This window comes from Octodon degus, unplaced genomic scaffold (genome assembly GCF_000260255.1).
Source record: "Octodon degus isolate 3935 unplaced genomic scaffold, OctDeg1.0 scaffold00414, whole genome shotgun sequence".
NCBI classification, from domain to species: domain Eukaryota; kingdom Metazoa; phylum Chordata; class Mammalia; order Rodentia; family Octodontidae; genus Octodon; species Octodon degus.
In genome coordinates this window covers 292,864-314,595 of record NW_004524990.1, presented here as the reverse complement: position 1 = coordinate 314,595, position 21,732 = coordinate 292,864, and the positions used below count along the sequence as shown (strand labels likewise).

The 21,732-nt window shown below is 43.9% G+C and overlaps 2 protein-coding genes across 2 annotated transcripts; both read left to right on the top strand.

The window, feature by feature from the left end:
* Window positions 1–243: 243 nt before the first annotated feature.
* On the top strand, window positions 244–1,182 carry LOC101562718 (olfactory receptor 2L8-like). The gene has a single exon (XM_004648450.1). The coding sequence runs from the start codon at window positions 244–246 to the stop codon at window positions 1,180–1,182; it is 939 nt and encodes a 312-aa protein (XP_004648507.1).
* Window positions 1,183–9,827: 8,645 nt separating this feature from the next.
* LOC101562319 (olfactory receptor 2L3-like) lies at window positions 9,828–10,766 on the top strand. The gene has a single exon (XM_004648449.1). The coding sequence runs from the start codon at window positions 9,828–9,830 to the stop codon at window positions 10,764–10,766; it is 939 nt and encodes a 312-aa protein (XP_004648506.1).
* Window positions 10,767–21,732: the final 10,966 nt, after the last annotated feature.

The following is a 21,732-nucleotide window of genomic DNA, read 5'->3' as shown; positions in this document are numbered from 1 at the left end:
TGGATCCTGGAGCAATTATTTATTTTAATAAATTGACAGATGTGTTATAGTTTTCATAAGTCTTTGTCATCTTCACATTAATATGTGAGGAAGAAAATGGAAATCTTTTCAAAACCTGTTCTTTATTAAAGAGCTATAATAGTGGATATGTCATTCTTAGCAAAGTAATGAATTAAAATAGCTTCCTGTTTTATATGTACATATGACTTCAGGCATTCTTAGGAAGCACTAAGCCACTGCCCCATGGAAAATTACACGCAGCCCTCTACTGACTTCGTCCTCCTGGGCCTCTTCCCCCCATCAAGGGCTGGCCTCATCTTCTTCACACTCACCTTCCCCGTCTTCCTGATGGCCCTGGCTGGCAACCTGTGCATGGTCCTGCTCATCCTTCTGGACGCCCACCTCCACACACCCATGTATTTTCTGCTCTGTCAGCTCTCCCTCGTGGACATCCTTTATGTCTCCACCACTGTCCCCAAGATGGCTTCTGGGTTTCTAACTGGAAACAAGTCCATCTCCTTCATCGGGTGTGGGCTTCAGTGTTTCTTCTTCTTGACTTTAGGAGGTGCAGAAGCGCTGATCCTGATGTCCATGGCCTATGACCGCTATGTGGCCATCTGCTCTCCTCTGCACTACCCCATCCGCATGAGCAGGGGAGTGTGTGTGCTGATGATCCTGGCATCTTGGGCCATAGGCGCTGTCAATGCCTGTGCCCACACAGTGTACATCCTCCGTGTCCCATACTGCAGGTCCAGAGCCATTGATCACTTCTTCTGTGACGTCCCTGCCATGCTGACTCTGGCTTGTGGGGACACCATGGTCCATGAGTACACAGTGTTCCTCAGCACGATCCTCCTTCTTTTGTTTCCTTTCATTGTCATTGCATTTTCCTATGGGAAGATTCTCCTTGCTGTCTTCCGCATGCGCTCCCAGGAGGGCAGGAAGAAGGCCTACTCCACCTGCAGCACCCACATCACTGTGGTGACTTTGTACTATGCACCATTCGTTTATACGTACCTCCGACCAAAGTCTCTCCGGTCTCCAGCAGAGGACAAGGTCCTGGCTGTCGTCTACACCATCTTCACCCCAACGCTGAACCCTGTGATCTACAGCCTGAGGAACAAGGAGGTGCTGGGTGCGCTGGGAAGAGTGACTGGAAAGTTTTGTGTTCTAAAAATGTAAGCACTCTTCTGCCTCAGTATGTTCAGCAAAGGAGATCCACTAGAAAAACGTTTAATTCTGAGGCTTCAGAAACTAGAGTTATTGTTTAAGATATAAATTGGAAGATATTACATAAATAATAAGTATGCATTTGAAAGTGTAAATTGTATTTTTTTTCTCACCTCAGTTTTGCCCAAGGCAGTCCTTAAGTCCTGGCCTCCAGCGGCCCTCATGCCTCAGCCTCCTCAGTGTCTCGCCATAGGCAGTGTCACCGCAGGCAATAGGTGTCTGGCACCTCAGTCTTGCTCTTGAGGACGTGGGAAGGGGCTCGATTTTCCACGTGGTGAGTATGAGCGTTTATCTCACACACTGTGGGGTGTAGCAAATAAATCCTCTGGCTACACACAGATACTCGGAGATGGCGGAGACCAAGAGCTACACTGCGTGGAAGTTTTCACTCCTGGCATCTTTCAGTTCGGTCCCCAGTTCCGCCTAAGTGTGGTCACTGGGTGGTCACAGTGTGGATGTGTCCTCCTCACTCCCTGTGCAGCACTCTCAGGACGACACTGCCCCCCACCCATGTCCTGGGAGCGACGGGGTCTTCCCGCGGTGCCCTGGTCTTCCTGCATCCTGGCCGCCTCACCCTGTGTCACACACGTGTCCGGGTTCTCTGGGCCTCTCCGCCTCTGGTCCGCTCAGCCTCCTGGTCCACACTCAGCTCCACTCATTGTCCCTGGAGTCCCGGATGCAGACCTGTCCTGGGGGAGCTGGAGCTACCCCGGAAAGCTCCAGAGGTGGCAGAACCGCTGAGGCCCTGCTGCCGGCCGGCAAGCTTGCTCTCCTGGCTCCTCAGAGTTCTGTCCGTAGGAGCTGGGAGAGCTGGGCAACGCCCTGCTTTAGGGCTCAGGGAAATTTGCTGATTGTAAAAGCGGAGCTTCTGCTCCCAAATGTAGGGCTGTTAGGAATCTGTGCACTCTGGCCTCAGGATGAGCTTCTGCCAGGAAGACTGAAAATTCCAATATTGTTAAATACTTACACAAAATGGTGCAATGTTACTTACCCCTGAACAGACTACTTCTCAATAATGAGAAATTTGTCAACATGGTTATGCTTCTATTTGTAAGAAAATTAGTGAATATTTTTCAATAAATCCCAACCATATCCACAATAAGATCACTTATATTATCTATTTAAGATTAAGCTGTTCGATAAGTCAATACAGCTTTCCAGAAGAAGTGATTGGAACCTTTAGAATACATGTACCTGATTCCGATATAAGAAGCCCATAGCACCTCCCAACGATACCCACAAACGAGGCGCACCCACCCTGCTGGAAGGCGGCTACGCCCAGGGCCGGTTCTGCACAATCAAACCTTGAGTTCTAAGGAAAGATGGAGGTGAAGAGCAGGAAATGTTCATTGTGGGGTGAGACCTGCTCCCGAGAGGTGGGCGGTCCTGGGGTGCAGAGGAGGACCCCACTTCTCAGGGCAAGTTTTACAGAGCACAACCATGCGGGTACGGTTGATAAGACTCTGGCAGAGCACCTGAGGAGGGCGTGTTGCTGCGCTGGGAAAGCAAGAGCGCAGCGGTGCGCGTGGAGAGCAGAAGGGCTGCTCCGGAAGGGGTGCGGAGGCCTTGCTCCCGCCGGGCGCCTGGCGTCTGCCGTGGCCTCCGAGGCCAGGTGTCGCGCCGGTGTCAGGCCTGCTCGCTCCCCTCTGCTCTGAGCCTCACACCCAGCAGGCGCAGCTGCAGCCACAGCTGTGGTGAGCTTCCGCCTCTGCCCGGCTCTGGCGGGGCCTCCGCCTGTCCGAATGCCCAAGTACTGCTCTATCCCCGCTGTCTGTAATCGCCTGAGCAGCAGCGACCGCTCAGACTACCAGGATAGTCCTCGTTCTCTGCCAATAACTACCGTGCTGGAAGCCTCGCTGGACAGATCTCCCAGGTTTGCTCTTGGCAGCAAGAGGGCACTAGGCTTTGTCTGCCCCTTAAGCCTACTCTACCCAGGGCTTCCCAGCGGCTTCTTGAGTCTCCGACACCAAAGCCCCCAGTGTGTTTTGTTTGCCAAGGACTATGCTGCCCAGGATCCTCTTGGCTCTCTGCAGTAATTCTGTGGGAAATTCTGTGGCTGTGCTCTCGTGGAGCTCATTTCATTGCTGTAAGCAGCATCCTAACCGTGCAGGCACTGACTCACAGCATGAGAACCACGGGGGGCCCGCACCCCAGAGGCAGCCGGCATGGGGCACTCAGGGAGCTTGCGGTCCCTCCCACTGCCCCGCCCTTGTGGCCTGGAGAGCAGCCTGCGCCTGCCTGACTCTGCCCTCACCTTGGCCTCAGGCCAGGCTGTGCCCTCAGTAACTGTCCGCCCACGTCCCATCAGAGTCTCAGGGGACAGTCCCCTGCACCAGTCGACTTTAGACCCAGAGCACAGCTGCAAGACAGTCGTCCTGGACTGCGGGACCATTTGGAGGTCGCTGAAAGGCCAAGTGCGGGGAAGGGAAGGTAAGGAATGCATTTGTTAGGATGCTACTCAACAGGGCGAACTGAAAGAGCTCAGTGTTCGCTGAAAAGTGCAGGAAGCCGCGAGTGTTCGCCTAACTCTGAGCGAGACTTCATCGGAGGACTCTGCCGCAGGTGACTGCGTCTCAGGAGGGATGCACTGCTCAGAGCATGCACCCGCAGACCTGAGCTGGGTCAGCTGCAGCGGGGCAGGGCTGTGGCGTCCAGCCTGCGTCTCCTACCCCGTCCTTCCGACCCATTCAGGCTTCTGCCCTCTGCACTGAGCAGCTTTGCCCCTGCTGGCCCTGCAGCAGGGAGCCTCCCGCTCCTGTCCTCAGGCCTGCCAGCATCAAGTGCACGCAAAGCCAAACTACACTGCCCTTGGAATTGTAGGTGCTGGATATTTTGCCTGAAGCCTGAAAGCAGACCAGTACAGCAATTCATCTGGGCAGTGAATTTTCAAATGTGGGGAAATTATCTTATTTCCATAAGAGCTACTAATTCAAATTTTATTTTTTATTTACTATGTAACAGAAATTCTGGCAAGTGCGTAAGAGAGCTTGGTTTCAGAAGGAGTTTGGAAGCTGAATTTGAGGAGAACTTGCTACTCTTTGCCTCTGCTGTGTAGCGGACATCCTGTGCTCTGAGTGGCAGACAGCAGGATTGATTTTGGATCCAAACTGAGCAGGTTCTTTGCAGGGTTGCAGGTGCCAATGGTGGAAGTAAGGGGGACGTGTCCCCTGCCTGCACTGTCCGTGGACTCAGGTGACACCTGGAAAAGCCCTCCACTCATGTCCAAGTTCACAGTGAGGATGGTAAAGAATGAATGTTGTGCTCAAGATTTCCTTTTGATATTTTTCCACTCATTTTCTTAGCGTTTTCCATGAATGATGTGTGATTCTGCGAGCATTTGTGGGTGCACCCCGCCTCCTGCTTCCTGATGTCCCTTCCCATGAGTCAGCTTATTGTAGTCACCCACTGAGAACTTATAGCAATCATTTCAACATGAAAATCTGTGACAGCCATTGTCGTAAAAGATTGTGACAGGTTAAATGAAGCAAACACATAAGTTTTAAAGTTTAAAACTACACTTTGGAAAGAATTCCAGTAAGCATCTGAAAAGTAGCTTTTCAGTTTCTGTTCAACTGCAGTTTGCCCTTCATGCTTTTAATTTTGAAACTTCTTCATTTTTTATTTCTGTACAGAAAGAAAGCATTTTACCCAAATAATAATAGTAATAATAATAATAATAATAATAATAATGCCTGGTTTACTGACACTAAAAACTTTTGAGAGCTAAACAGAAAAGATTTGCAAAGCACACTTGGATTCTATACCCCTGGCCAGCCTTGGAGAAAGTCAAGGCCATTCACTTGTGGTGATAGCTGTCGCATGACTTGGTGGTGCCAGTGACGAGGACCTCAAGTCTTAGCAGCCCTTCAGAGCTGTCTTACACCGAGTCATTCACTGAGTGCTCATCGTGTATTTTATTGGAGGAATCCTGTGATACCCACGTTTCCTCCTCTTAGGATTCCATGTGACCTCACCAACCAAATTTTACCTTTCTCAAATGTTAACGGAAAGAATTAGGTCAAGGTAGAGAGGTAGAAACCTAAAGGACCTGGCAAACTTTGGCCACATAGCAAAACCAGACCAACTTCGCTCAGCAAACCTCCACGTGGTCCCTTTCCACGTCCCCATAAGATATCTTTCTACCACTGTACTGCCTGTGTAGTAGTGCAATGGAGCTTCAGGGAGGCAGACAGCTTTGGGGAACTGAAGTGCATAGGAGCATCCCTGGGTGCCAAGGGACCCCTTTATACTATGACATGGTCCTTTATCCCTTTCAAAATATTAACAATGAGTACTGTCTTGCTCTGAAATGGGATCAGCTATTCCTGAGTACAGAAAGCAATGAAGACCCTACACAGTCTTTTGCTCTTCCTCCGAGATTCTGTTGTGGAAACGCTTGCAGAGAAGGTGATCTAAGAGCTCCTACACCATTGTGAGGCCTCACCTCATGCCCTGCACTGTCAGCTGAGACTGTAGGGAGCTCATGTACAGCAAAGCGCACTCAGGACTGGGTCAGTGCCCAGTATCCTTAGCGGTGTGCCCAGGCAGACTCAGGCATGAGCGGATTTGTGAGAGGCGCTCCCGTGGCTGTGCAGGGTGCAGGATGTCAGAGCACTGCCAATACATTAACTTTGCTTTCCGGGTTAGTGTGTTCAGAACTTGCTCAGGCAGGTGGGCCAGGTTATGGGTTATCAGGAGCAGGAGGATGTTTCAGCCATCAAGAGAAAACTGATACATATTTCTGACAAGACAGTCATGCTGTATCATGAAGTCGAGAAATATACATGTATTTATATAGTACATAAATGTTTAATACTTTATTGTATTTAGTGGCTTAAAAAAGTCAAACCTGGACTACTTCAGAAAAATCCTGGCAAAGTGAATTTTAGGGGGCCTTTTGTATATTAGAGTATTGTTGCACCACTATAAAGTGACCAAACAAATTCAGTGGAAGTATGACTGTAGCAATCTGTCTGAGAATTGCCTGACCCGCAGGGAGCAGAGTGTGGGGTCTGTGCTACAGTGAAAACTGCACGGTCCCGAGTATGGGGCTGCTGCTCTTTGGTTCCCAGGCTTTCACTGGTTCCGTTTGTGACCGCTAGGGATAGAAATGTCTGTGCTGTTCTTATAGCTGCTGTGACCACAAGGCCGCATTGGACAAGTCTATTTATTAAAATAGGATGAGAGGTTCCTGCAGTGAAGAGATGCAGACTGATGGCAAAGGCCAGAACATGGGATTCTCCTTCACACACGGGCGACAACTGCAGAGCCTTGTTCCGACGGCGTTCGGGGCTGCGGTGCGCACAGGCTTTCTCCGCAGGCGCATTCCTCTATGGGTGACAATGCGTCGCAGGAGACGAGACACAAGTTGGCCATTTTGCTCAGTTGAAAATGATTTTATATGAAGATATTTACACTTTTTGAAGAATCAAGTGGAATATCAGTCTAAGCTGGTGATAAAAGTTACACAAGAAGATGCTATGGAGAGTAAAATTGAAATAATAACATAATTTTATTTGAGCTTAAAGAACGTTTCACAACCTCTCTCAATAAATTTTCTCCTTTAGAAAATTTCAATTTCAATGAATTTTTACTTTTTTCATTTCAGTTTTGCTTTTTCATTAATTAATTTTATTGATACATTTTAGATGTGCAAAAGGATCACATTCACCATAGGGAAATTGCAGCTGTCCAAAATATATCTTAATTCTTCTGTTTTCCCCATTCATCTCCCTTTCCTCCAACCCCTCTTGCCCTCATTTACAAAAACTTTGTTTTCAATTTTTCCTTCTTGTATTTCTCTTTACCCTTCCTTGCTCTCCCCCTCCCTGCTCTCCAGTTTGACTTTTCATTTGAGTGTGCTTTTCATATTTCAGGATATTTATTAAATATTTTGGTCCTTATTTACACTTTCAGATTCTCGCATCAGAAAACCACTGCCATATTTGCAGTGTGGAGCCATGGTATGTCACAAGCATTCTGTGCACATATTTGAGCAGTAACTCAAGCAGACATTTAAAACATATTTAAATACATCTTTCCATAAATATGCTTGCTTGTGTATATTAAAATGTTGCTACTCAACATACGTAATAATATACAATCAATAAACTCCAAGCCTCATACTGTCCTTTCAGGGGGAACACAGCCCCGGCCCAAGGCCCATTGCTTCTCGGGGACACTGACTCCATCCACAAGCTTCCGGCAAGCCCTTCCTCCTGAAACTGTCGGCCCCACGGATGTCCACATCCACAGCTTGAGGGGAGCACAAGAAAATCAAAGTAATAGGAAGAGCCTAAAATGTGCTTCAAATGTGTTGGTAAGAAAGTGTTTTTACCTTGTAAAAGATTAAAAGTGAAATGATAGGTAGATGATAGACAGACAGACAGATAGATAGATAGATAGATAGATAGATAGACAGATAGATAGATTTTTTATGACAAAAAGGTGTTATGGAAATGCATACTGGAGGCTGACTTGCTGTCTTGAAGGTGCTGGAGTAGAGTGTGTGCCACATGCTGTGTGCTGCGCACTGGGCCTTGGGCGAGGCCAGAGATGCTGCTTGGTGTTCCTCAGATACGCCACGAAACACCAGATCTGATGTGGCACTACTGTTCTGTTCCATGGTACAGTTTTCAGTCTGTAACTAAGGACAAATGGCTTGTCTGGAAAGTGTGCGGCTGACAGAACTATTCATGTAGCAAGTGACAGGAAGGGCTACAGCCCTCAGTGCCTTAGTATTTCTAATATTGCACTATTTGTGGAAAATTTAATTCTTTATATAAATGCACTGGGATTGGATCAGTTTGCCCTTATTTTGTTTCTAATAAAACTTATATATAGCTGTCACTAATTTCTTATTATCTTGTTTTGAAATTCAATATCATTGTTATTGGTTTCTTCTCTTTAAGGTTAAAAGAAAATTAAATAAATTATTCTTATTTTTTTATCTCCTGGTTTTCATAAATCAAAGCATAAAGAGTGTAAGTTATTGTAATATGGCTCGGAATCCAGTTTCGTGTACCTTCAGTTAAATTGGGAATCTTTATGCACAATAATTTGAGTACACTAGAGGGGCGTGTTACTGTAGTGAGATAAAATACTTAGGCACCATTTGCTGGTTCCTTCCCTTCCCTGCGCAGAGCGCTGTCCCTGCAGCACTTAGTACGCTTGCAGCGTCCAGCTCTGCCCTCACCGCGCCGCGCACCTCCGGGATGGCCGACCGCCCTCCCCTCTGTGCAGCTGGCCCCAGCGTGCACCTCCTCACTCCCTATTTCTGATTTTACTGTGCTGTGCTCCAAAGAGAAGCCAGTTTGTAGTGCATTTGTCTCTTTGTCACTGGCTTGTCCCCTTAGCATAATGCCCTCCATGAGTACCCATGTGACAGCCGCACATGGCTGTCCCCACAGAGAGCCACATGTGCTACCACAGGCAGACACAGCTCCTGTTGTTCACAAGTTCAGTTAAGGCGTTCCTCTCTTGTGGATGCAGTGAAGTATGCTCATCTGAAAGTGGCTGTGAACAGTCACCAGACACATTCCAAAGTGCCATTACTAGATCATGTTTCAACTTTGCCTGTTTTTTTTAGGAATTAAGATACTATTTTCCATACTTGCAGCAGAAATTTTCTCACAGAAATGCACAATGATTACCAATTCCTCTATAGCTTCATCAAAATACATACTGTTTTATTTTGTTCTTTGATGAAAGCTTTTCTCCCGAGTATACAGTGACATTTCTCTATGATACTTACGGCTGTTTCCCAAATGATTGCTGGTACTGAGCACCATCCAATGTGCCTTTCCCCCCTTGGGTGATTTCTAAGGGGAAACATAGAGGGCTAGAAAACTTCCCATGTAGAAGAAGGGCAGAAAGACAAAGGATCAGGGTCAACTTTGAAAATAAAGTGTATGAATCACTATGATTATTGTGAGATTCGCAATAGGAATTTCATTGTAAGTTTCTGAACAAATGAAATTTACAGTGATATCTGACCTAAAGGAAAATTGGCATGGGAATTTTGGACAAAATGTATACCAAAGAAGGCTACTCAATTCATAAAAATAACTATTTAGATGGAAAAATAATAGAATTTACTCTGGAAAAATTTAAGAAATGATTAAGCATAAGGGTATTAAAATTTATTCATAATAGAAACCATACTACAATGTGCTTCCACATGGATTTCTTAGCATAACTTTGGAAATCTACTCAGAATTTGAGGTTGTATAAATTATACTATGGCAGCAAACCATTTCATCTGTGATGTATAGTTGGAGATTTATTACAAAGCTTTTAGGTCATAAATGGTTGTTTCATAAAATAGGAAAGTCTTGGGAGGAAAACTCTAATTCACTTTTTTCAAACTTGGTTTTATACCTAGAAAGTGTAGAATGCGAATAAATGATGAGCTAGTTTTACAGGGAATTTTTCTACTTTAGTTAATGATCAATAAATATTCACTGCTATGTTTTAAAGTGTGTGCAAGTTATTATTCGGTCACAAGCTGATTACGCTGTGGAATTTGTCAGATTTGGTAATGATCTATACATATTTGCTGCCATAGCTATTTTTAGGATAAACTTCATAAATTCCTAATGGAAAATTACACGCAGCCCTCTACTGACTTCGTCCTCCTGGGCCTTTTCCCCCTATCAAGGGCTGGCCTCGTCTTCTTCACGCTCACCTTCCCCGTCTTCCTGATGGCCCTGGCTGGCAACCTGTGCATGGTCCTGCTCATCCTCCTGGACGCCCACCTCCACACACCCATGTACCTCCTGCTCAGCCAGCTCTCCCTCATGGACCTCATTTACGTCTCCACCACTGTGCCCAAGATGGTTGCTGGGTTTCTAACTGGAAGCAAGTCCATCTCCTTCATTGGGTGTGGCTTCCAGAGCTTCTTCTTCTTGACTTTAGCAGGAGCAGAAGCGCTGATCCTGATGTCCATGGCCTATGACCGCTATGTGGCCATCTGCCTTCCTCTGCACTACCCCATCCGCATGAGCAGGAGAGTGTGTGTGCTGATGATCCTGGGATCCTGGGCCATAGGTGCTGTCAACTCTTGTGCCCACACAGTCTACGCTCTTCATATCCCCTACTGCAGGTCCAGGGCCATCGATCACTTCTTCTGTGATGTCCCAGCCATGCTGACTCTGGCCTGCATGGACACCAGTGTCTATGAGTACACTGTTTTTCTGAGCACCACCTTCTTCCTCCTTTTCCCATCCATAGTCATTGCATTTTCCTATGGGAAAATTCTCCTTACTGTCTGCTGCATGCGCTCCCGGGAAGGCAGGAAGAAGGCCTATGCCACCTGCGGCACCCACCTCACCGTGGTGACTTTCTACATGGCACCGTTTGCCTACACTTACCTCCGTCCAAAGTCCCTCCGTTCTCCAACAGAGGACAAGGTCCTGGCTGTCTTCTACATCATCCTCACCCCGATGCTCAACCCTGTGATCTACAGCCTGAGGAACAAGGAGGTGCTGGGGGCTCTGGGCAGAGTAACTCAGGGAATCTGCCTTATGAAAATGTAGTTAAATTTATGACTTTGTACATTCACCCTTATGTTTCCACTACAGAAATCATTAATGCCTGTATCTCACAAAAAAAATTAATCTGTAAAATTTAACAATTTTAGTAATGTAGCTCAGCAGATTAAAGCGCCTGCAAACAGGTGCCAGGACCGGGGGTTCATTCCAGGCCTGCCATGCCGGCCCTGCTCCCGCCCCCTGGGTGCGCTGAGAAGGCAAGTAAGACTGGGCGTGGTGGCTTGCACTATAATCCCAGCTCTTGGGAGGCTTTAAACAGGTGGATCACTACGAGTCCGATGTAGTAGTGAGACCTGAAAACCCTGTAGGCTCTCCCCACGCCCCCCAAAAAGAAAAAACAATTTTAGGAAGGGATACAATATTTATGTACTCTAATAATTTTATTTTCTTTTGTTGATTCTTCTCCACCAAAATAATGAACCTGTATCTTTCATTATTGCATGGACAACATTTTATTCACACCAAGAAATGACAGGTGGATATGCTGGAAACTTTGCACCCTTAAGAATATGAAGTACACAGGGCCTGGGGAGATGGCTCAGTAGAATAAGCACTTCCCTGGCAAACACAAGGTCCTGAGTTCAATCCCCAGTTTCACCAAGAAAAATATGGAGTATAATCAAAAACATTATTGAATGCTTATATTAATAAATTGACACAGAAATGTCACAATATCATTAATTTTCCCCCAATCCTGCCCTCTTTTGAATAAATTATTCCATTTTTTCCACTGTTTCCTGAAGCACTTGAAGTCTATCACTTCCTGAGGTCCGACTTTCTGAAACTGGTCATATTGTTGTGGCCACCTTTACATCTTGAACTCGTTCTAAGTGTTCACCTCTCCTGGTGATTTTGCCTTTGGAGGAAGACCAGAAGGTGCACAGTGCCAGATTTACAGAACCAAATGGATGAAATCACAGCAGAATCCTCAGTGTTTTTGCTATGCCTTCCAAAGTCACTCAAGTGGAGGGCTTCCACCTTGCCTGCCTCAGTGTGGGTGGGGCTGAGCACACAAGTGCATGTGAAGTGAGGGGGTAGATTTCCATTAGAAGTAGCAGAAATGTGGCCCTTTTAAACTAATTACATTTATTGGAATGTTTCTTTTAAACTATAATATATTTATTTGGGGAAAGAAAGCTCCTGTCTGAGAGAAGGACAGGAGAGGGGGCCTGAGTGGGTTGTTCCCTGGGAAGCTGTCTCTTCCAGGGACTTTTATAGAGTGAAACTACGTGTTGAGGTGGGTCTAAGGTGGTGGGGAACATAGGAACTCGCTTAGATGGGCATAAGTTGGGACAAAACTATGGTCAACCATGAGATTATAAGCACCATTGCTCAGGCAAAACTGATTGAATCCAGTACCAAATGGATTTGTTATGTAGCAAGTGGGCATGCATATGGGACAGGTCTCTTCCTATTGGGGGTTGGGTTATTGACTCTTTAACGCTTCTACAAGGTGATTGATACTTATTTAGAATATCAGTCACTGATGCCCATCCTTAGAGAAGTAGGTGGCTGTGTTTGTTTACTCTGTGTCTCGAGGTCTGTCCCAAAGCAGCAGTGTCTCTCTCTTCCAAAGTTGCAAAGCCACCTTGCCTTCTGTATTGCCTTCCTAAGGGCCTGACCCTGTCTGACTGCCTATAGTAGTTCTATCTAATTCAGCTGCCTACAGCATTACCCCCTCTGTAGGAGTAATCTGAAATTCCACGAGGGAACCACGGGTGATGACCTCTGTAGCTTCTTCAGGCTGAGAGGGGTCATTGTTGCGAACCAGCAGTCAGGGACACTCTCCAGGGGTTCTATCTAAAGGCCAATAGACACCAGGCGTTTTTATTTTGCTAGGTGGAATAGCTTTAAATTTGGGGGCGACAAAGCAATAGAAATCATTAAACATGCATGGGCCAAATAATGATACTTATGAATACAGTCAAAATGATTTTCACCAATGCGATAGTAACGACTTAATATAAAGATGACAAAGATATGGTCCAGGGGACTTCAGAATCTCACATACTATTGATTTGATGTCTAATGTTTTGAACAGTTATTGAGACATTAGCAGAATGATCTGGTATATAATGACCATTTTTAAGTTTGTAATTATAGGGACTAGTCAGAACTTTTTGTAGGGCCATTAACAGAGATCTCTTAAAGGGTTTAATCCCTTTCTTATCTTGCATGGTCATTGAGTGTTATCACAAATAAGCTGTCCAACTCTTATTGCTGGGAGCACATGAAGACCTATGGAAAACACTGAGTACTCTCTGGTTTGCAAGGGGGGCCACTGGCTGCGTAACTGCTGATACATCTACTTGACCATCTATTAAAAGTTTAATAGCATTTTTCCTTGTATTGGAAGTTGACGTGAGTTCACTCAGGCTGAGAGGGGAAGACCCATGACCAAGCAATCTGAAAAGTTTGCCAACTCCATCATGAACACTTTATTTTTACTCTCTCTAGCAGCTTTGGACATTTTTTTTTTTTTTTGCTTGAAATGTCCTTTTTCTCTGTCTGGATCCAGGGAAGCATAACTTTTTCTCTGTTTCCCAACCGGCTTTCATTCATGCAGGCTGTTAGTATCACTATTCTTATTTTTTGTCTGTATTTCCAATTTGTATCCTTTCTACTATGAAGCACATCAACTGAGACCTATTTATTCCTGTACAGCCTTCTAGCGTCTGCAGCTTGTGTCATATACCTGGGGCCCACTGAGCGAGGCATGCCTGACTGATGTAGGCAAATGAGTATAGCTAGATAAAGCCTTACTACATGACATAATCTTTCCTCTAGACAATTGTTCTGGTGCATCCCAGTAAAAGGAATCTAAAAGTAATCTAGCATATTTGCTATAAGTCTTACCTGGGTTTTGGTATCTTCTAGGGAACAACAAATTTTCTGATAGATAAGAACAGGTATAATTAATGCATGAGCATTTGAGATAACAGTCAAATTTATAAACTTTTTAAGGAATGGCAATTGTAACCCCCTGGCTCTTACATCTCTATATTTATGGATTCTGACAGTTGGTTATAAATTCCTCTAGTTTTAGTTAAGGGGGTCACACTTATATTTACTATCAGCATAAAATACCTGAGTTAATTCAGAAATCAACCAGGCTTATATACTCATCATGAAACACACAGCATTCAGTCAGATTAAACCAATGTCCTATCTCGTATTTCGGATATGGCCCCCACTGCAAGCAAGAGGCACTACCTAGGGATTTCTCCTTTTAACACAGTGGCTCTGAGTTTTATGGTCTAAAGACAAGGCCTAACTCTATCTATAGTCCCAATGCTGTTTGACAAGGTACAGCCAGTTTTTTTTTATACCTTTTTATCCTGAGAGGATTTTCTCTGTCTTTTGGGAACCTGTTTTAACCAATGAAATATCTTTTAAGTCTTTGTACATGAGCAACAATAGGTATTACATTTGTGAAAACCATTCTCAGTGCAATTTTGATCAGTTAGAAGCCTGAAATTATATTGCAGTATTTAGACAGGAAAAATCTCTCCAGGATGAGAGCTAGGCTATTAGGAGTAAGCAAGATATTGTCTAAAGTGTGTTTCTATTGAGGTAAATGACTGAAAGGAAGGTCAGGATTGGAGGACAAAGAGACCTGTGCCAATGTCCAGCAAGAAGCTGGATATTTCTCTACTCATGATTACTCAGGCTCCTCCATGGAGGTGACATGTAGAGATAACAGTCTGGCCAGAGGGAGGAGGCAGTCCCAGCACCCTTCTGTCCTACTGGACCACCTGGGAAGCTGAGTCTGAGCTCTGGAGCCTCCACCTCAGAGCGCAGTCTCACATCTAGTGGCTGCCTTGGCAGTCAGGGCCTGGCTTGTGGGCCTCTTAAGGCAGTCCCTCTTATGCTGGCCTGGCTTCTGACAGCAGTAGCAGATGAACCTCATTGTTGATGAGCTCTCCTTGGAGCCCAGAGAATCAGACTTAGGGCCTGCTTTGAGGCTGCAACAAAGGCAGTCGTTTTTGATTGCTTTGTTTTCTTCCCCTGGTTTTTTCCCAGTTCTGGTTACAGGATTCTAAGGAAGCAGTTTCTGCTAAAGTATCTAGTCATCTACACTAAAATCTATCTTTTGTGGCTATTTTTTAATATCTGGAGCTGACTAATTAACTTATCTCTAAGAGTAATCTGCCCCTCTATTGAATTAGGATCTAGGGAAGTATGCTTTACCAGTTCCAATATTAAACATTGTAAAAAATCAGAGGGGTGCTTATCTTTCTCCTAAATTTAAAATAACTAGAAGCCTTAGTTTTATTTCTTTTTAGACCTTCAAGAATACATACTTGAAAGAAAATGTCTTTTCTAGTTTCTTTCCTGGCTATTAGGCGAGCAGGGGTCTGACTGTTTGGGCTCCAGTGGGAATACGTAGATCCACTGGTTGTCCATCTATTGGCTCTTTAAAATAAGCAATATGATATTTATCTCAAAATGTAAGAGCAGCTTGTGATGCTACCCTTCACTAGAAGCCAAATCTGGCTTTAAGATTACCAATACACCTTTTTGCTCTTGTTTATAGTCTAAGTAAGTCCTTTAAAGACATTAATGTACTTATCAGTGTCATCTAAAGATTTTTTAAGTTCTAACCTTCTCTGTTTAAGGTCACAGAGAAAAAAGCACATGAACGCTGAAAGTTCTAAATCATCTATTTATTTCTTTAAAAGATATTATCCTTGAAAAACTTGCATAATCTCAGCTAAGGATGGTTGTAGTCTTGTAGAGGCCTGGGATTTAGCAGTTCTAGAAGCCCAAACTTTAAGAAGGGAAATAGGGAAACTTACTTTCAGTAATGTTGGGAGAGGCTGTGCTTAAGGCTGTCTTGTCCTTAGGCTCCAAACATTAGGGGGGAGCAGCCTTCAGCTCAGGGATAGTGAATGTCTTAGGCACCTCAGCTGCCTGATTCTCCTGTAGCTCATATCTACATTTCAAAACTAGATAATGACTTTCTTAATGCAAACGAAATCTGAACATGACATTTTTAAAAATCATTTTGCTTTTCACAATATCTCTTAACTGTAAAATAGTGTCATAATTGATACTTCCGCTTGCATTTTATTTTGGCTTTAGGGGGTATATAGGCCACATACAAATGGCTTTTTTTTTTTTTTTTGGATGATGTGTCAATTGTTTTCCAGTGCCTAATGATACATTTTAGAGGAGTACAAGACATTCACTGTGAGATTTCTATAATCTCGAATGCAAAAAGAAACATTTCTAGGTGTCCCCACCTTACCATACTCCAGAGCAGGTAGATGCTCTTGGTGAGAGGGGAGACAAAATGCAACCAGCCTATCCACCCTCAAACTGGTGTGAGAGTTTTGTATCTTAAGAATCTCATGAAGCATGCAAACCATGCTCTTACGCTTATTGAATATTTGTAAATATATGTTATAATTGTTCTGGTGACAGTAATGTCTACAGAAGGAAGCACAACTGTGGCATAAAAAGGCCAGTTGGGAGTGAGCACTTTTGTAGGCTATGAAGGTCTCATCCAGAGAGAAAGCAATTGGCTGCAGGAATTTGGCCCTTGGTTCACCGAGCCAAGTCTCCAGGCACTTGTGCTTTCCACCCAATCACCTAGGCGAGCACTTTTAGCAGCTGCACAAGATTTAAAATCGAAGCCCACAGGTGAAGCGTATGTTATGATCTAGCAGTCACAGCTCACATGTTGGTAAAAGCACAATACGGTTGGCAAAAATCTTTCAGTTAAGTGTAGGGCACAGATGTAAATCCTTACCGATAGCTGCTGTAGAGTGTATGCTATTGTAAGCTGCCTCAGCCTCATTTTTGAAGGAATGACTCATTAAGTTGTTCTGCTGAAAGGCTCAGGTAGAATTCCTGGTTTGCTAGTTGAAAGAGAGAAAAAGGTACAATAGGAAAGTGGAGACCTTCCAGCGGTCAGGAGCCAGTTTCTACCAAGCACTCTCTGCCAGAGAGTAGCCCTGGCCATGACCCCGCAGCTGTTCTCAGTCCTGTTGACGCACATGACCAGAGCTCAGTCTCCAGAAGGGAATCCAGCTGTCTCTCTGGTCAACATCCCATCAGCTATGGGCTTCAATGGGCAGTCACCAAAGAACAGCTGGGGAAACCTGTCCTCTGCTTCAAAGAGTGGCAGCTGCTCTAAGAGCATTTACTAGCTGGCAGAGTAACCGCTGTTTGTCCAAGTTCTATAAGGAATAAAATCCTGAACAAGATTAGCTAGCACTTTACAGTACAGGTTTTAAAGGCCAAAGCTTAGCTCTTATGCACCTAAATAATTAGATCTAGGGGAAAACGTTGGAGAGCCTCCCTTACACTAAATGTGCTTTGGTTCGATAAGTGTGCTGCTTTTGGAGATAGACCCTTCTTGTGTCACCCAGAAGTCAGTTCTCTCACTGTGTCTCAGGTTTAGCCTCCTAAAGGAGACCTGCGCAGAACATTAAGCCAGGACAGGCTTTTATATGTATCCACCTGGATGGACATAGTTTGTCTTTTTTTGCCCCGGGGCCGGGTGTGTGTCCTTTTTCGAAATAACTTCCCTGTCTTCAGCATTAACAAATGCTCATTTTCTAAGGGCTTAACTTGGTTGAAACCGTCTATAGAGTTTTCCTAATTTTCCGTGCTTCTAAAAATGAAAGTACAAAGAGGTAGGAAAATTAAGATTAAGCTCAAAGAAAGGAAACTGAAACAGAGCAGACCTGACATTTTCTCTAGCATGTACAGGGCGATCAGAACCAGTCCATCCCAGTGAAACCTGTTATCCAAGTCTCTAAGAACGGTTTCTGACTTAATGTCATTTAGTTGGCAAAAGGAATCCCATGTTTCTTATACAGGCACGTATATTTCCAAAGTCTGAGCTAGATTTTAAAAGTCCCATTTCATAGAAGTTTACAAAAAATCCACTAGGTGGCTTTATAGCTTCCCCTCTCTAGTACTGTTGTACAGAGTCAAGCAAGGAATGTCAGTACATTTAGTAACTAGTTCAAATGCAACACATACAAGTACAAAGCAGTCACAAAATGTCCCATTAAATAAACGTCATAACTTTATGACATTTCCATATTTTAACCTAGATTTACCAACAATTTACCAACATTTTAACAAAACCATATAAGAGACAAAGCATAAGCAATTGTAAGCAATTTTAACAGAACTATGTGAGACAAAACTGTGTGAGGCAAAACATGAACAAGTATGGACAACTGGCAAAGATATATTAAAATTTGAAGCATAAATATTTGTTACCTAAACAGGTCCCAATCAGAATCTATGAAAGAAAAGTAAACTCATACCTCCGTCCAATGATTTGGGTGGATGACCTCCAAATGATATAGTGGAAAAATGAAGCTCCCCCCGCCAAAAAAAAGGAAACAATGAAAAGGGGGCTGGGAAGATGGCTCAGTGGAATAAGCACTTCCCTGGCAAGTGCAAGGGCCTGAGTTCAACCCCCAGTTCTGAAAAAACAAAACAAAACAAAACAAAACAAAAAACCTCCCAACCTGAAAGATGGGATGAGTTTGTGTTCTCTAAAATTGAAGAATGAATTTTCAGAACAAATGGAGGGTGAAAAGATTATATTTCCTGATGGAATGGAAGCTCTTATCCAGGAGCAGGATGTAAGGGTGGGGGGGACTAAGTGGGTCACTCCCCCTATTGGAAGATTTATACAAATGTAAGGATCTCATAAATTCTAGGAAATTTGTACCTGTACAGATACGTTTTGATTCCTTTTTATTTCCCATTGCCCTACTTTCCTTCAACCTTTCCACTGCCTCTTATTCACAAACTATTTGTTTTTGTCCTTTCTCATTCCTTTTGCTTTCTTTTCCTGCTTTCTTGCTCCCCTCCTTTATTGTGATCATATTTTAAAGCATATGATATTTTGTGTAGTGGATGGTCAACTTGTGGTCAGCTTGTTACACCCAGCTGAATTGAGCAAGAGTGGTGCTGGTGTGGGATGCCCACCTGAAGACTGCTGCTGCAATGTAAGAGGCAGAACTGGAGAAGTTGTTGAAAGGCTGTTCGGGAAGCTGTTTGGAGAAGATATTGATTGGAAGCTTCTATTTTGCCTGGGCTTTCCTCTTTCCTGATCTTATCAGAGGAGGAGATCTGGGTCTGGTTGCTGAGGATGACTGTGGTTCATGTTGGGGAGCTCTGGTTGTGTCAGTCAGGCTGTAATTAGAGGTACAGACATAGCACAAGATGTGCAAGTGCGTGAGGAATGTCAAGACTGGCTTACAATGATCAGCCACAGATTTGGACGAGGAACTGTGCAGAGTGTCTGCACAATGGAGACTGAAGGATTCAGCTCAAGGTCTGGCGCCTGCTGCAGTGTTTCGTACCAGGAGGTGATGGATCTGTGATGAAGACTGATGAGTCTACACCAGAAGGCGGAAGGATCCAAAGCAGAAGCCAAGAGTCTGTCATAGAGCCAGGAGATGCTATTCAAGCTGATGGCGAAGACTGGAGCTCCTCCAAATGGGAAGAGTAAGAATGGGAACCTCTGTCCTTCCTTATTCTCCTTTAAGTGATGAGTCATTCTAGAGTGTGGCCTCCACACCTTACGGTGTGGAATTTCTGAGCTGATGTCATGACGTTCTTAGCTTCTCAAGTTGACACAATCAATCAACCACTACGCTGGTCTTCATCTTGAATATCAATTCCTGGCTCTGGAGGGTAAGACAGTGCACAATGCAGTGTCCTGAGGAAGCTTGTCATGTTTGCTGTCATGATGGGAACTCGGCTTTCCCGATCATCGGAGCATCTTGGATCCTCACTGTTGCTGAGGATGGTTGTAGTACACTCAGAGAAAGGTCTGGTTCTTTAACCTAGTCAGAGCCTTCACCCTCACTTCAAGGCTCACTTCTATTTGGTCCCAAGCTGGGGCCAAAACTGCAGAACAAGTCCACTCAACTTTGACTGGGGCAGAAAACCACAGAACCTCCCCTTCCAAGAATATCAGAATCCACCCTCCCAGCAGACTAGGAGGCCCTGCAATGATAAGCCCTACCTAGGCTGTTCCAGCATGCAAACACCCACCTCACAAAAACCTTCAAAAGCCGTGTGTTTTGCCTTGTTCGCTGCTGTCTTGGTCTACTAGACAGCCAGTCCACTTGCCACTAGCTCCAATAAATCTTCTTCTCACATAAGAATGCCTGGTCTGGTCAATTGTGCAGGCTTGTACCTAACGTTCAGATCCTTCATCCCACTGTAACAGACTTTTTAGCATCCACCACTGACATGGGCCTCCGTTGCACAGATCTATGTAGCAGGCCTGTATAAGATATTGTTGTCAGCTCTAATGATCCAGTTGGACTTGTGGGAGGCATTTTTATGAGCTCTAAGTTTTCAGCTGGACTCATGAAAGATATTAGGTTCCAGGCTGTAAGCTGTAGTCTTTAGTTTTCAATATGTGAACAGATTTCCTGCACTCTTTGTATAAGATTCTTTGGTTGATTCAGTATACAACAATCTTATCAAATATGTGGCATATACTGTATTGTTCCCCTGCAAAAAAATCCTGACCACAACAAAGTTGGTCAGGAGTGAGGTTATGACCATGATGTTGCCTGGCCAAGTGATTTAAGAACCTTTGAAATTATTTTGGAAATGTTTTGTGTGGCTGAAGAAGCAGCCTTTCTATGCTGAAAACTATATTTGAGGCTGTGATTGGAGCCTGGAAAATCAGAGTACTGATGTCAGTTAAGATGAAACACAGGAAGCTTCAATTTAGAAGTGCAGTGGTTGCTTGACCTAGGTAGTATAGTGTGCTTTGGCAGAATTTGGTTTGCATTTTGGTTTTGTTTAGAGATATTGCCTGGGTGGATTTAGAAGACTTTCATGTACTCTAATATTGGGATGTTGGCATGGTTATTGTTGAGAACTTTTGACCAGATCTGTCTGAAATTATAAGAAAAGAGCCAGTAGAAAGAAATGAAACATTTGACCAGAAGGGAGGTTCTAATGGAAATGTGAATTCCAAGGATGAAATAGTGGAACATGTGGCAGTTAAGAACAGGACAGAGTAACAATGAGCTGAAGGGTTTCACCTGAAGGTAAAGATATATTTAACTGCAGGATATCCCTGTTTCTTCAGTCTTTCTATATGTTGCAAAATTAATGGGAGGCAAGGTCTGGGATTGTAATAGTTCTTTTAATATGTTTCTAATGTTTTTAGATTAAGTTAATTAATCAACATGCTGTGTTTTTATCTTGAATTTTGGTCACCCTTCAAATATTTTCCTTTTGGCACAGGAATGAGTTAAAACATGGTATATATGTAATTGCAATATTAATGTAAATGTGAATTGACCAAGACATGTTAACTTTTCATAAATGTGCCACTAGAAACTAGTTTAAGAACATGTGAATGGTTACCAAACACAAAAATATTGTGTTTCCATCACTTCCTTCTCTTCCTCTTGTTTATTTTTTCCTGTCTTCTTGTTCCCCTTCTTTATTGTGATGACATTTTAAACTGCATTATAATTTTAATCACCCCTTAATGTTGATTCTACAAATCTTTATATGTTTACTTTACAAAACTAGACTAATATACTGCAAATATTTTTCATGCTCTGGTCCTTTTGATAGTAGAAATTATTTCATTTGCTTCATATTAATTTACACTTTGGACATGCTGTGCAGTTTTCTAATATTATACTTCATTTATAAGTTATTCTTATGGCTTGTTTTAAAACACACAGATAAATTGTTCTTCATTTAAAATATTATGGAAACTTATAATAATACAGATTCTAACAAGATTTCCCTAGATTTTCAGGCGTCTAAAACTTTCCATCGATTTTCTGCCACTCCGAGCAAGAAGCCAATCTGTGCACTTGTCTCATTAAGTCTTACGGGGATTCTGCAGTAAGTGGCCTGCCTCAAGGTCAGTACTGCCAGCTGCACAAAAGCCAACGCGCTTTCCGCGTTCTTGGTCAAAGGCGTTTAT

Bases quoted from the DNA above. Each gene is read 5' to 3' on its own strand.
- LOC101562718 (XM_004648450.1), top strand. From the start codon at position 244: ATGGAAAATTACACGCAGCCCTCTACTGACTTCGTCCTCCTGGGCCTC.
- LOC101562319 (XM_004648449.1), top strand. From the start codon at position 9,828: ATGGAAAATTACACGCAGCCCTCTACTGACTTCGTCCTCCTGGGCCTT.